Source organism: Euprymna scolopes, chromosome 34 (genome assembly GCF_053919585.1).
Source record: "Euprymna scolopes isolate OS-2025 chromosome 34, ASM5391958v1, whole genome shotgun sequence".
In the NCBI taxonomy this organism is placed as follows: domain Eukaryota; kingdom Metazoa; phylum Mollusca; class Cephalopoda; order Sepiida; family Sepiolidae; genus Euprymna; species Euprymna scolopes.
The window spans coordinates 30,736,112-30,751,928 of NC_136515.1; the positions used below are offsets into that span (position 1 = coordinate 30,736,112).

The following is a 15,817-nucleotide window of genomic DNA, read 5'->3' on the forward strand; positions in this document are numbered from 1 at the left end:
CCACCCCTAACTTCTGGCTTCCATCTTATCTCGCAATTACTTATAACGTCACCAACTAACTTCGGAAGAACCCCCCCCCCATCTGCTTTTCTTTTATATCGTAAGTTTCTTAAAACGTGACTAGTTAAAGTTCAGAATAAAATCACGCTTTTCTTTTAACGGTTAATTAAAAAAAAAAAAAAAAATCTTCTGAACGCTATTAAAAGTTGAACTCTTCACTAGTTTGCAGTTTGGAGACGGAAGTGTTTTTGAGATAAGTGATTTCTATACTAATTCGCACTTTTTATTTTTAGATTCAAATATTAATAACTACATTTTATTTCAGTATTTAATTTATGTATTTCTGTTGTATTAAATGCTAGCTTTTTTTCTCGTCCATAAATGTTTATTTATCTACCGAGTTGATTGCAAAAATAGATTACCTAATTGTACTCATTTTTAGTTCGTGAGAGGGGAATCTATCACCATACTTTCCCTTAAACACGTCTGTTGGACTTTTATTAAGTAGAATACTGAATAATTTTTTTTTTTTTTTTTTTTTTAATGGAGAGTAGAAAACGCATTGTGGATGCGTTATCGGCAGCTCCTGTTACTCTCGCTTCTTCTTATTTGTCCCTCAGTCCTCATTTTTTAATGAGTGATTTTTCTGACAAAGAGAGAAGAAAAAGCTGTTTTCTAGGTTGGCAGTATTTTGCGCGATCAGTTGGCAGAGTTGGTGGAAATTTTCTGTTTCTATGTCTATCCTTGTAGCCATGTCACTAGTAAGGGTGCTGGAGGTAAACGTTTTGTCTGGGCTGACATTATCCGCCTGATAGTTAGAGACCCGAACCTTGGATTAACCACTAAGGAGGCTGTCCTATCAGCAGGTGCAAAGTACTGGGGCTGCTGTATTGCCATTTGGTGAATGGAATCTGGACCATGCAGTAGCTTCTGGTGGGGCCTCTCGATGCCATACTAGTGGGTAATTGTTACGGCTTTACCTTATCATTAGCTACAAAAAAAAAAAAAAAAAATTCTTCGTTTCTTTTTCTCTCTTAGTTTCCCCTCTCTGTCCTGCTCTAAGTAAATCTGACGACCTAGTCCACAAATTCCAAAATTTCATCATGACAAGTTTCAAGAAAAAATACACGATTAAACCCGGTTCTCCAACTTCCAACGTAGACCCCTACTACCATGTCTCCTTCTCCAACATCAGGGGTCTTCGTTCTAACCTTCCAGAGGTTGAAACCCAATTACAGGAGACTAAACCAGACCTTTTATTTTTAAGTGAAACTGGCATTGGACAGGCTATTTCCCTAGAAGAGTTTGCAATTACAGGATACTCTAACTTAACTTCTAAATCTGACCCCCAAGATCGCCATGGGCATGGAATATGTGCCTATATTAAAGATAGCTTTCCATGTGGGAGGGACATCTCCAGGGAAGATCCTAACTTACCCTATATGTGCTTCCGGGTTGCTTTAGCTCACACTACTGCATTTATATTTACTCTCTATCGCCCCCACAACAGCGGAGTTACTATCTTTCAAAGCATATCTGAGAAAATTGACCAAGTCCTATCTGCTTATCCTTCAGCTAACATTCACGTATGTGGAGACTTCAATGTTCACAACGTCGAATGGTTGACCCACTCAAACAAGACCGATGATGAGGGAAGGTTCTGTCATGATTTCTCCATTGCCTATGACCTCACTCAGATTGTTCAGGAACCCACCCGTGTGCCCGACAATGACGGCCAGTATGCAAGCCTACTAGACCTTTTTCTCACAACTTGCCCTGAACTATGTTCAGTTTCTGTTCTGTCGCCTCTTGGATCTTCCGACCACTCTGTTGTATCAATTAAGATAAAAATGAAATGTAATAAGTCCCCAGACGTACCTCTCCATCGTACAGTATATCGATACACTAAGGCTGACTGGGATAGCTTCCGTACATTTATATCTGATCTACCTCTGCATTCCATGTTTAAAAAGGATGTGTCCTCTATAGTATTAGACCTGACTGAATGGTTCATTGTAGGTATTGACCATTTCATACCCTCTAAAAAGTTTCAGCAAAAACCTAACAGCCAGCCATGGTTCTCTCCAGAATGTGCTGCTGCCATTGCGCACAGAAATCACTTTTTCCACTGCTTCAAACGTAATAGATGTATGGAAACTAAAGCCGTTTTCAGGACTGCCAGCAACCATTGTAAGAAAGTAATAAGGAACGCAAGAGAGTTGTATGCTCAGTCTGTTAAGTCCAAAGTAGCTGAGCAGCGGCTTGGTTCCCACCAGTTTTGGCAAATAGCAAACAGAATCCTGAACAGAAGCGTGTGCTCCATCCCAACTATTATCAATGGACCTGAGGTAATCTCGTCAGCATCAGACAAAGCCAAACTCTTTGTCAAGAACTTTGCAGCTAATTCTACCCTTTGCGACCAAGGCCGCCAACCCCCAATATTTCCTCCTGTATCAGAAAACACGCTATGTGATATACGTATATCTGTATGTGATGTTGCCAAGCTAATCAAAAACCTTGATTCCAGTAAAGCAACTGGCCCTGACGGTATTCCAATGACAGTACTCAAAAAACTTCAACCTGAATTAGCGCCCATACTTACAAAACTGTTTAAACGTTGTCTTAAGGAGAATAGTTTCCCATCTCCCTGGAAAATTTCATCAGTATGCCCTGTATTTAAGAATTCAGGTGATCGCTCATCCCCCTCTCAGTACAGGCCAATAAGTCTCCTGTGCGTCATGAGTAAGTTGCTAGAATCTGTGTTAAATACAGAAGTAATCAACCATCTCAACAAAAATAACCTTCTTAGTGACACTCAATATGGTTTCCGTTCTGCTAGATCTACAGCAGATGTGCTTACAGTTATATCGCATAGGATTAGCAAATCTCTCGACGGTGGCAATCTTTCTAGGGCAATTGCTCTTGACATATCTAAAGCCTTTGATAGGGTATGGCATAAAGGTTTACTTCATAAGATCGCTAGCTATGGTATAGCTGGAAAAGTCTTCTCAATTATTAAATCATTTCTTTCTGATAGGTTCATAAGAGTAGTAATTGAGGGGCAAAAATCAGAAGCTCACAGTATTAATGCCGGTGTCCCTCAGGGGTCCATCCTGGGCCCAACTCTTTTCCTGATCTACATTAATGATCTTCCAAATCACATCCTTACATCATTTGTAGACATTTATGCTGACGACACTACCATTTATGGTAGCACATCTAAGACAGTAAACGACCAAGTTCTCTCCAATTCTCTCTCCTCTGATCTTGAGCACGTAGTACAATGGGGAAAGGAGTGGCTGGTTACTTTTAATGCATCTAAACCCAAGCTTCTCTCTTTACATCATCAACATTCTCATCCACATTTGGCATCAATTGAAATGAATGGCTCTCGTCTTCAGGAGGCCTCAAGTTTTGACAAGCTTCTGGGCTTGACCATTACTCCTGATCTTAAATGGAACACATACATCAAATCTGTTGCCAAGGCTGCTGGAAAAATGGTGGGATCTTTCTATCGATCCGGTAAATATCTCACTGCTGATGCTATTCTCTATCTATATAAGAGCCAGGTACGTCCAAGGATGGAATACTGTTGCCACATATGGGCAGGAGCTGCTAGAAAGGACTTGTCCTGCCTTGATAGAGTTCAAAATAGACTTCGTAGCCTCGTAGGAGATGTCCTTTTCTCCTCCTTGCAACCTCTATCTCACAGAAGAGATGTTGCGAGTTTGTCTCTGATGTATCGTTATTTTCATGGAAAGTGTTCGACTGAGCTTCAATCTATGGTCCCCCCTCGCCAAACTTTCACAAGAAACACTCGTCTAGCTGTAAACACTATCAATAATTCCCCCCACTCTTTATCTGTGCCTAAACCTAAACGTAGATCCCATGAACAAAGCTTCTTTCTTAGAACTGCACGCCTGTGGAATTGTCTTCCGTTTTCCTGCTTTCCGGCTGACTACAATATGGTTGTGTTCAAGTCTAAAGTAAATAAGTTCTTGATGAGCCGTTCCATATAAGTTATCAAATTTACCAAATTTTCATTACTAATGATTACTATATTGTCCAATTTCTACTGTACACTCTTTAACCCTTACTCTTGAGTGGCCTCTGGGCCTTGATAATGTGGTGATGCCTATGTAAAAAAAAAAAATAAATAAATAAATGCCAATTATGTTTTTATTTGTGCATAAGGCACATCTGATTGAGTGTAAATAAAATATTATTTTTTTTAAATTCTAGTATCTTCCTTTTTATAGTTTAATATTAATAGTTTTTGGTAAAATAATTTTCCTGTTGAGGCAGAAATCTTTTCAAAAAATCTCAACTAAGTTGTTCATTGAGTTTGAATTTTTCACAATTCTAATTTACTAAACTTTTTGGTACTTATGTATTTTTGATACCGTGCTGAAATAATAACGTTATTATTTTGAAAGCCATTCTTAACATGGGAAGGGGAGGGTCTTTTGTAACTATTCTGTGCTTCCACCTAACAATTTAATTAAAAAAAAGAAGATATTGTGAAACATAAATTTAACCTGAAAAAAACTATTTTAAAATAACGTGGTACAAAAAATACATAAGCACCAACGTTTTGGTTAATGCATTGCCAACATGTTTTGAAAAGTGAACTCCTTTTGCTTTTTTTTAGTAACAAAATAGTTTCCTGAAACGAAATATTTCCTGATTTTTTTTCATACTATGTCTAACGACATACTTTCATATTTAATAGCTTTCAATCTTGCGAACAATATTCAAACTTTTTTATCTAACCATATAAAACAATATTTTTTAAATATTTCCTGATATTTTTGAAAACATATTAGAAACATGATCTCTCCTTCTGGCCTGTACTTTTCCAATTGAGTTGATTACAGAATTCTGAAAAAAAAAATTAGAATTACCATGAACACTTTCTCTCAAGAACTTTTCTAAAAGTATTGAAAATATTTTCTCCTATTGTTAGAAGTCTTCTCATTATTTTTCTGTATCTTAACTACAATGTTGTTTTGGAGTATTTTATCACTCTACAACATTATAGTTGCATATTGCTTAGCTATAGAAATACACGATTTGAAAATATCACACACTTCTTTCATCCAAAGCTCACACTAAGTCCTTTTCAGACAAACTTTGTAAATGTATAGGTTTGAATTTGCATATCTATATATATTATTTATTTGAATTTGCATATCTATATATATTATTTATTTGAATTTGCATATCTATATTTATTATTTATTTATTTTTAAGTGTAACAAAAAAGACATTTTACTTTTTTAAGTTCAACTTTAGTTATGTCTGCGAGAAGCTGCATAATATAACAATTGGACTAATAATAATAATATGAATTGACCTGTTAATGATCTTTTTTTTATTTGCATTGAAAATTTATTTGATTAGATTTTATTTACTTACAGATTTGAGCCGTGACACAGTGTTATCCATTTCTTCAAGGTGCTGATGTGATTTGTATAATTCATTCTAAAAATAAACGGCGATTGTTTGAATAAATTCAGGTAAATCATATGCAAGCTTAATTTTAAAAATGAAAAAAGCATACATTTTTTAGAAAATATTTGCTCAAACCAAAGAAACAAAAAGTATCAACTTGCTGGTATGAACACTTGCAAGAATGTTTATACTAAAAATCTATGTTTTGTTGTTTTACATTAATAATTCTGGTGGTTATTTAATGTTAAAACATAATATATATTATAAAGACTTTAAGTTTGTAAATAATGTTTGTTAAGATCTTAAACAAACTCAAAAAATATGAGTCTTGTTTTCTGCAAGTGAACCTAAATTATGAAAGCTTAAAAAACTTATTAATTATCAAAGATTTACTTAATCTTCAAAACTAGGTTGAAATTTGCTGTCAGTTGCATTTGTAAAAAAAAATTGACTAAAAAACTGACTAAATTGCTGTTCAGTTTGCAATATGAAATTGTGGGAAAAAAAAAAGCTTCATATTATTTATTATGCAATGTTGTAACATCTGTAGTACTGTTTGTCTTGAATTGTGGTTTTCAGCTGAATGATGGTAACTTGATCCTGATTGTTGCATTGGATATGATCTAATGTTATGCCTTCTTTTTCTCAGCAACTGACTAGATTTTATACATGCCACACACTTCTCATTACTAAAAGGTGCAAACAAGTTCTCATTGTCTTGTGGCAATTGCACATTGTTTTGAAATAATAAATTTTAAATACAGTATTATAAGATAGGCCTAGAGAACTGTTTTTATAATAATATGGCAAAAAAAAAAAACAACATTTTATTATGCTGATGACTTTTTTGAGTTACCCAGTGTGAAAATACATATTACAGATCAGGATTAGTTAATTTTATGGTATATCAACCATATCAGTCAATTTGTTAATTATGTTGTAGCATTTAAAAGTTATTCAATTGTACCTTGGATTTCTCCTATGGGAGATGAAAGTGATTTTTTAAGGTAGCCTATAAGTGTGATGTATTCATAATTTTGAACAGCATGGTGAAGTTTGGTACATGATAGTACTTCTTGTGGTATTTCTGTATTTTGGTACAGTTGATAAAATATGTTTAACCATGATTGTAGTTTGTGCACTGTTGTGCAGTTTCCACTTTGAGTAAGTATGTGTGTTCGATTCTTACTCTGCTTAATACTATGTCTTGTCTTTGGTAGCATTTCCACATTTTCTCTTTCAACTCTTTCAAATGTGTGCTTTACAGATTAATCATGTTGGTATCTTGCTTGTTGTAAATGGTGTTCTTGAACACTTGATGAAAGGATAATTGTTTGCTCATTACAATAGAATTGGGTATATCAAAGGTGATATACTTTTGATATATTATCGATTGGAGTTGTAATGCATGCTAGTGAGATTATAGGTGGTCGATTGGTTTTTATCAATAAACTTTGTACAAGTGCAAAAATTACTAAGCTTAATCTAAGGCTTATTTACAAATTTTTTTTGTAGTTTATACGTATAAAATTTGTATGCAGCACTGCAGATAGTATATCCATAGTGAACTTTTGATGTGTGACTCATCAGTTTATTTTATTTTATTTTTTTTTGTTTTAGAACTCCTAAAGCTTTTGGATGATTATCTGTTAGGTGATAAATATGTTTTTTTTGTTGTTTGATAAGTTTAATTTGTTGCCAATTGTTGTTATGGAAATGCATACATGCAGTTTTTATTTGAGAAATTTAGAAGCCATTTTATTTGTTTATTTTTGCATATGTCTTTCAAATGATGGCATGTTTGGTGATGAATAAACTATAGAAAGGTTATCTATAAACAGATTTTTTTTTGCTATGAGAATGAATCAAAGTGGCAGACAAGAAGTCTTTTTTTATGATAGTGGAAAGGTTGTTGTTCTTTGTTTGGTGTGAATTTAAGTTTTTTCTTTTTTTTATTGTTATATTCTTTAAATTTTAGTGTATAATAGTTATTACTACTGCTATTTTATTTGATTTTTTATTTTTATTTGTAATTTTCCCCTATTTAGTTTGACTAAATGAGCTACAGTTTATGAATTGTTCTCATTTATTTTCTAATTATTTCTGAGTTTTTATTTATTTTTTGTTGTTTAGTATGTAATTTTTCTAAGTTTCTTTCTTCATAGTTTTTGGCAAGCTTGTTAGTATTGTGGCAAGTTGCTTGTGGTTGGGTTAAGTTTTCTTCCTGAATTTTACTGTTTCTTTGCATTTTACTGTGAATCAGAGGAGGATTTAGGGATTGCTTGTTTTGCTATTTCAATCAATGTTTTTCACCACGGCCACCGAGATATAGAAGATGTATTAACTGAAAAATGCTTGCAGGCAATGTAGGTAAGATTTGTCGAACCGTTACTGTTGATACTATATAACAGCATTTAAAAAAAAGCATTAAAACATGTTAAAGAAAAGAAAGGCACCTAATTCGATTAATAATGAAACTGAACTTTATTCAATATAAAATATAAATATTATCTATGTAAAATTAATTAAGTTTAAAGCAATATACAATCTAATACTAATAAAACTGGATTATGAATTTTGGAACAAACAATTAAAGAAACAAAACACAAACAATTCTTGGCCTCCAGGACAAGATCACAGTGTAGCAGTATCTGTTCTGATGCTACAATTCACCTTTTCTATCCTCGACTGGTTGAGAATAAATCCTACATGACTGAGACAATTTTTATTTTTGTTCCTATCCAGAGTGCCCCTTATTAGGGAGCTGGATTTTCCCCACAAGATTATATGTTGAAATATTTAAATAACTATTATTTTTAATACAGAAATTACATTTAAAGTTTTGGTTTTCTGTTCTTCTATGTTCATTTCCCCCCCCCCCCCTGTTTTTCATCAAAATGTGTAACGTATTTTCATCAGTTACATGGTTAGGAATCCTATACTTCGCTATAGTCTTCATTTTCATATCAGTGCAGAATACATGAATACGGAAATGAAGTTCACATAATTACTAAAAGACAATCGTACTATAATGTGAATATTGTTTAAAAACTAAGAAAATATAGTAAACATCTATGATATTAAATCAGGGTGGTGGTGAATTTGGGAGGGGACATTATTATTATTATTTCACTCACTAGGAGTTGTCTCACAGGCCATCATCAGTGATCGCTCACTGGCAGTAACCTGTGGTATTCGCTGGAGACCGCATGACAACAAGTCTCCTCAGATTTCCAATGTTCTCCACCTCTTGAGCACTCATGCAGATGATTGCACATTATCACAACAGCTGTTTGCCATTGATTTCTCGTTGGCATCAGCCATTGGTGTTTCCTATGGTTTGGGTGACAAAATGCCCCCCCCCCCCCCAGGTACCAGATTTGAGCTGCACACTTCCAGCGGAGATTTGATTAGTACACTCCTACCTCAGTCTTTCCATCCTCCCTGACCCTTCACAACTAGTTGATGTGGTGCCAGTCGGTGTCATCTGCACCATTTTTTTTTTAATATCATTGTTATAATAATGATAATAATAATAATGGTGCTTGTGCAGTGTACACACTGTGCTATATTTTAGATAGTATTTCCAAGTTAAATTAAATTTTTATGGTATCTTTTTTTCATTAAATTGTTAGATGAAAGTGCGGAATAGTTAGAAAGCCCCTCCCTCTGTTAAGAATAGCTTTCTAAATAATAATGTTATTTCAGCAGGATGTGTACAACATTTACTTGTGCTTTACGGGGAACGTGGGACTCTGTGTAAACAGTGTTTTTTATTTAATGATTGCTCCCTGTAAGTGCATGCGCAAAAAGTTTTCTTTGGTTTATTTAACCACGAAAACTTTTTTGCAGGTACTATTTGAGACTAAAAAAGGGGGAGCATTATTTGAGTATGCATGAAAAAATAATTTAACAAAAAAATAAAAATCTTTAGTGGAGAAAATAATAAAAAAATTAAAATGCAATAAAATAAAAACAAGCATAAAATAAAAGTATAAATCAAATTTACCCCCAAAAATGAAAAAAAATAAATACAAGCATGATTAAAAAAAAAAGTCTGAGATATATATACAAAGAAAGTGAAAGAAAACGCTTTTGGGGAGCAATCATTGAATAAAAACATTGTTTAAGCAGGGTTCACATTCCCCGTGAAGTACCCATTTATTTACAAACTAACTAAAATTTAATGTACTCTTTATTTTTAGTTCATATCAAAACTTTAATTAAAACTGATTAGTTAATGAATTTTTAAGATGAATTTGTCTTCGTTATGTCTTGATAAAGAAAAGAATTTCCTATTTCATTTTCCATTTCAGTCATTGTAAATTATTTACAGTTGAAATGTTATAAAACAAACAAACTTTAAGTTTTAAATATATTTCAAAGAAATAAATTACACCCGGTGCTAATTGAATTCATTGATCGTTTTGGTTAAAAAAAAATTTAAAAAAAACTGTAGTGAACAATGCTTCTAACTTTAAAATATTTGAAAATACTCAATGAAAAGTTTTATTTATTAAAAGAACGTACTGAAAAATATTCTCATAGAAAAATTGTTTGTTTTGCAGTTGAAAAAAATAATAAAATGAAATATTTGATTTTCTTCAATACACCTGTAAGAAAATTTTAAAAACATGTTCACTTACTGCTATAATTTGTTAGATTAAAATTATCCCAATGAATATAATTATCCAAATGAAGAATTGTTCTTTCTCTTTAGAAAAAAAAAATGTTTAAATTACCACAAGAGGCAATGAAAAATATTTTTTATGGCTATTAGTGTAGTCACATAGTTGAACAAACTTTAGGCACCATATACCTACATGTTGATATGGTAATGACATCACACTGTCATGTTCATTGGCCTGTACTTACTCTCAGTAGCCTCGGTTTCACCCCTCTGCAATTCTATTGTTGTATTTATCATTTTTTTAGTTGCCATTCTTCATCTTTGTTTTGTCTTTATTTAGATTTTAATATTTTGTTCTCTGTTTACAGTTTCTTTTTCATTTTCAATCCTATCATAATATTCTTTATCATTCAATCCTTTAATCTGATTAACCCTTATCCTCACATGACTTTTAGCCTTGACATGGAATAATTCATTAGTAAATATATATGACGGGACTTGTCGTTTTGATTAGATTACCTTTTGTCTAGTCCAAGTAATAGCTAGAGTGAAGTATTGAAGCTAATAACCTTTTAGTTCCATTATCACCAGAATTTTGTTGTCAGTCACTCATGGCCAACAAATACAGTTAGCATATTTTACAGCCACAGTTGACATTTTAAGAATGTGCCCATTAAAATAATCCTTGATCTGATATGCCTTTTTTTGCCTATAATATCTCTCAACTCTTTCTTCTTCAAAATTTTACCTTAGCAACATTCATTTCCGTATCAGCTGTATGCACCACAAAATCTTTGTCACTTTGCAGGAGTTTGGCCTTACGATCAACACTTTTCACCTGGCATTCAAGGTCAGCATTTTTTAAGTTTAATTTGATTACATCATCCTGCAGTTCTTCCTTCTTCATAACACACTCTTGTAGACGCTGTTGCATGGAACGGTTTTGTTGCTGGAGAATGTCTACCTAGAAATGAAAGAAAATAAACACTTAATTGGAAAATGACTTTAAAATCTCTTTATTAATAAAATAATTAGACAACTTCATAAGTGTGTGTTTCTTGCACCAACATAACTTTGAAATAATCTTTTTTTATTTTTAATCAATTAATCAATTGCAATAAAAAAATTATAATATAATCTATTATATAAAACGCAGTTGTTTTTCTTATCAGTTTGTTCAAGCTAGCAATTGCCAAACATTCAACCGCTAACTCAGATATTCCAACTGAGAGATCTTTTCAAGATTTTGGCCATCTCTTTAAGCATAATTGTTTGAATCTCTCTTGCACTTGATTCATTGGGTATATTAGCCAGGGAATTTTTGAAATTCTTTTTCATGACTCCAGTTGCTCCTATAATAACTGGAACGATGGAGATACTACTAAGATTTCAGTTTCTTTTCATGTCATACATAAGACTTCGGTATTTTGTTATCTTTTCCCTCTTGGCTTTGTTTAATCCAGCATCATCAGGGAACACTAACTTCTACTAAGGTTGCTTCTTTCTCCTTCTTGTTTCATATCACTTTGTCAGGTTTTATGGCTCTATTTTCTAGGTACGTAGCTGTAAGGATTGCATAGTCATAGTGGATGATGCCTTTTTTTCCGACTATTTATTCTGGTATATGTTCCAAGGATTTGCTGGTGCATTTGTGTTCAACTTTTTACAGATCATCCAATGGAGATATTTGCACACTCCATTGTGTTGCATCATATAGTAGCTGTCCCCCTGCAGAATCTTACAGTTGGATGTCAGGTGGCTCACACTTTCAACTTGCGTGGTAGTCATTGCTTAGACCACTTATTTTCTTAAAAGCATTGACCATCAATCCTTGATCTTGGGCAGCCATTATAATCCTTTCCTGATCATAGTGGAGTGATCCTCTTTTTAGCCAGTCTAAAGAGCCTTTCTTATCTATGAAGTCCTGAGTGAATTCACCCAGAAAATACTTGGCACACTGTTCATTGGCTCATTCTTCCAGTTTTTTGTAATCAAAGTTCTTGGTGTATTTTTGGTGACTCTTTTGGGCTATTTCTGTTGCAGACTTGTTCTCTGAATCTGTCTCATTTGTAAGACAGTTTTGTCCCAAATGTTTGGCCAGTTTTTTTTATGGAAATCGCTCGAAACAAGGAACAAATTAATTTAATGTAAGGAGCTTACAAGAATGAAAGCTGATTATTGCAAAGACAGATGCATATTGATCTTAGTCTTCAAAAGACTAGGGCTGTTAGTAGAAAGAAAACAGTGAGCAGGATTAGAGTTCCACAACCTCGTAGTTTTTGGAAAGAAGCTACTGGAATAAGAGGCTGTATTACAATGAGATATTAAAACAGTGAATTGATGGCAACCTCAAGTCAAACGAGCTAGAACAAAGGAAGCAGGAAATATATCAAACTATTCTGAGGAACATATGCCATAATAGTATTTGTAAAAAAGGTCGAGACTAGCAACATCACATCTGTGAGAGAGAGTTTGCAGTAAAGAAGAAAGTGTGGGGGGAGCCAATCAGATTAGAGATACGTTTCTGCAATATATAAAGAACCCTCAAATGGGGCAGAGATTCACCAGCCCAAATATGACAACAGTACTCCATACATGCTCTGATAGTAGATTTGTAGAGATAGAGAATAGCCTTGTGTGTGAGAAAATGTTTAGAGCGATAGAGAGAACTGATTTTATGAGAAGCAGAAAGAGCAATGGATTCAATATATAAATTCAATATATGAACTCCGAGAAAGAAAGACCAAGAAGTTTTTGAGTCGATTTCTCATCAAGAGCAAAACCAGCCATAAGAATCTGAGATAGAAAAGGAACATGCCTGCGATTGAAAGACAATAGCTGAATCTTAGGATTAAACAAAACAAGCTATTTCTTACCCCAATCCATAATAGAACTCAAATCAACTTCTAGATTAACTGCATATTTTAACTGATCTGAGAAAGATAGGCAAGAAGTATTACCAGAATAGAGGATGATGTTATCAACAGAAACATTAATTTTCTGAATAATATACTCTGGAAGGTTATTTATATAAAGAGGAAACAGTATAAAATAGAACCCTGAACACGACTGGCATAGAAAAAGAAAATGAAGATACTCCATCAAGAGTTACTTGCAAACTTCAATCAGAAAGAAAAGACCTAACAAAGTTAAGATCTTTACCATGAAGCTTAACCTCGAAATTTATATAGAAGATCAGGATGTCACACTCTGTTAAACACTTTTGAAGCGTCAAATGCAGTGACCCTACCCTCACTTAAATTATCAATAAACCGACAGATCCGTTCAGTTTAATAGATTGGCTGTTGAATGAAAACCACAAAAGCCATACTGAACATTACTAAAGAGACCAAAACTTTCCAGAAAATGAACAAGCCTGCTGTTGATCAACCTCTCAAAAACTTTGCTGATAACAAAGAGAAGACTAACAGAACGATATTTCGATCAGATTGATCATCAGAATTTTTAATGACAGGGACACCAGAGGACTCCTTCCAACAAGAAGAGAAACAGAAATGAGACAAACAGAGATTGAATAATTTCAAGAGGATACAAGAAATCTGGCAACCATTTTTGGAAGGATAATTACAGAATCAAGAGTCTAATCAACTGATTGAAGGAAAATCTGGAATGATTCTGGTGCTATTCTTCCAGATTTTCCTTCAATAGGATTGTCAGCAAAAAGATAAGCAAAGAAATCAGCCATATCATTAGAAGATGAAATAACCTGGAGACCATTAAAAAGAGGATGCAGCTCACTATCATAAATTCTCCAAAACTCAAAAGAGTCAATCTTTTGAGATGAGATAGAGTCACGAATCCTTTAAGAATAGCTAAACTTAGCCTCAGAAATTGCTCTCTTGCTGGCATTGCTAGCTCTTTTGTAGGATTGTTTAGAAGCTTCAGAACTATCGTGACGATACTGATGAGCGTGTCAATTCCAACAAGAAGCCAATCAGTTACTTCCTTAGCAGCAGTAACAATCAGCCCCCCCCCCCCGAAATGTCAGGTAGAAAGCTGTGAAGCCTATTCCAACTTGACAGAAAAATCAATCTCAATATCAACAGCATGCCCCGCAGAATCCAATGAAAGAGAAGAAATAAAACATGATTAAGGAACAGAAGTGAGAAAAAGATCAGATGGTTGCTGAAGGTCATTATCAGGAAAACGTTTCGGGAAGCTGACAGAAAAGTTAAAACAGATTTCACCAGCAAGATCTGTGCGATTAGAGTGGAAAAGCCAGTCAGAATGGTGAACATTAAAGTCACTGAGGACAAAGATAGAGCTTGACGGATGAAGTTGTAATGCATTATCAACACTGTTGAATAAAGCATCAACAACAGAGCATTCATTGTCAGAAATGTATAAAAAGAATAAATAGGAAGTGTAGAATAACAAAGACAACCTCAAACAGATAAAAGGACATTCATGAGATTCAAGACTGGGGATATGTATGTAGCAGAAGTAGCAATAACTAAAATGAGGGGAAAAAGAGCTTACCTCGGGTATGTCTGTTGTGTCACCGGTTGGGGGGAAAAGAGAATTCCAAGATGGCGTCCGGGGGTTTTTATTAGCGTTTACCCCATGCAACTCTTGGAAAATCACGTTTCTTTCTCATGTGATTATGCAAATAGATAATTCCCGGCCACTATAAAAGCAGGAGGCTAGAGACGAGTCGGCAGTGTCCTGCAAATTGTGTGTGTGGGTGTTTCTGGCGATTGGAGTGTGTCTTCTTTTACCACGGTTATCACGGACAGGAATTCCCTCTCTTCTGGAGGTGGGCGATATTGACTATTTTGAAGTTGTACTGTTGCTGACAGAACATTTATTTTTTTTGCCTACTACATTTTTGTTTCAAGCTATTTCGGCCCGAATATGGCGAAGGTGCGGATAAGCAGTGATATTATCAAGCCGTTCTCTGGCGAGGGAGACGTTGTAGCGTGGCTGAAAAAAGTGAGACTTATCGCACAACTTCAGCAGGTGGATGACGTAGCGAGTCTGCGACCTTTATACCTGGAAGGCGATGCGCTGGCCCTCTACATGGAAATGGAGGAGGACAATCAAAAGAAAATAGACCAGATTGAGGCTCGATTAAAGGAGGCATTTACTGATGACGCGTTTGCAGCATATAGAAAAATAACTATGGTTAGATGGGCTGGTGAACGTGTGGATGTGTACGCCAACAAAATCAGGCAGTTGGTTGGATTGGCCGGATTCACAGGAGAAAGCGTAGAGAGACTCACAAAATTAATTTTTGTCACTGGATTCCCTGACACCATCAATTGCTCTTCAAAAGTTGCCAAACATCAAAGCCCTGACCATGGGGGAGCTAATGTCGAGAGCGAGAATTTTGACGACGACTGGCGAACAAAATCAGGATGTGGTTGCGGCCACACGCTCACCCAACAACAGGGCCCAGAATAATCCTGTTAACGTGACCTGTTTCAAATGCAATGTTAAAGGCCACCTTGCAAGGGACTGTCGAAAACGTGGAACACAGTGTTACTGTTGCGGTGAGAGTGGACACTGGGCTCGGAACTGCTCGGGAAACGAGCAAGGGCAAGACGCATAAGCGCCAGTCTCCTTCCCAACCAAGATGTGAACACGACGCTCCCGGTGATAAGCATCCATGTTGACGGGACGCGATGTTTGGCGCTTATTGATACAGGATGCTCCAGGACAATTTTACATGCAGACCGGTGCCGGTCTTGGAGAAAAACAAATGTAAATGTC

The 15,817-nt window shown here is 34.9% G+C and overlaps 1 protein-coding gene across 6 annotated transcripts in view; it reads right to left on the minus strand.

Moving 5' to 3' along the window:
• The window catches only part of LOC145259152 (centrosomal protein of 135 kDa-like), a 493,729-nt gene that overhangs the window by 194,221 nt on the left and 283,691 nt on the right, over positions 1-15,817 (minus strand). For all 6 annotated transcript variants that reach the window (XM_080116863.1, XM_080116866.1, XM_080116865.1 and 3 more), the window contains 2 exons: positions 10,833-11,048; positions 5,419-5,484 (listed from right to left, as the gene is read on the minus strand). In XM_080116863.1, the coding sequence (XP_079972989.1) occupies positions 5,419-5,484; positions 10,833-11,048 (282 nt within the window). The remainder of the gene's footprint in view (positions 1-5,418; positions 5,485-10,832; positions 11,049-15,817) is intronic.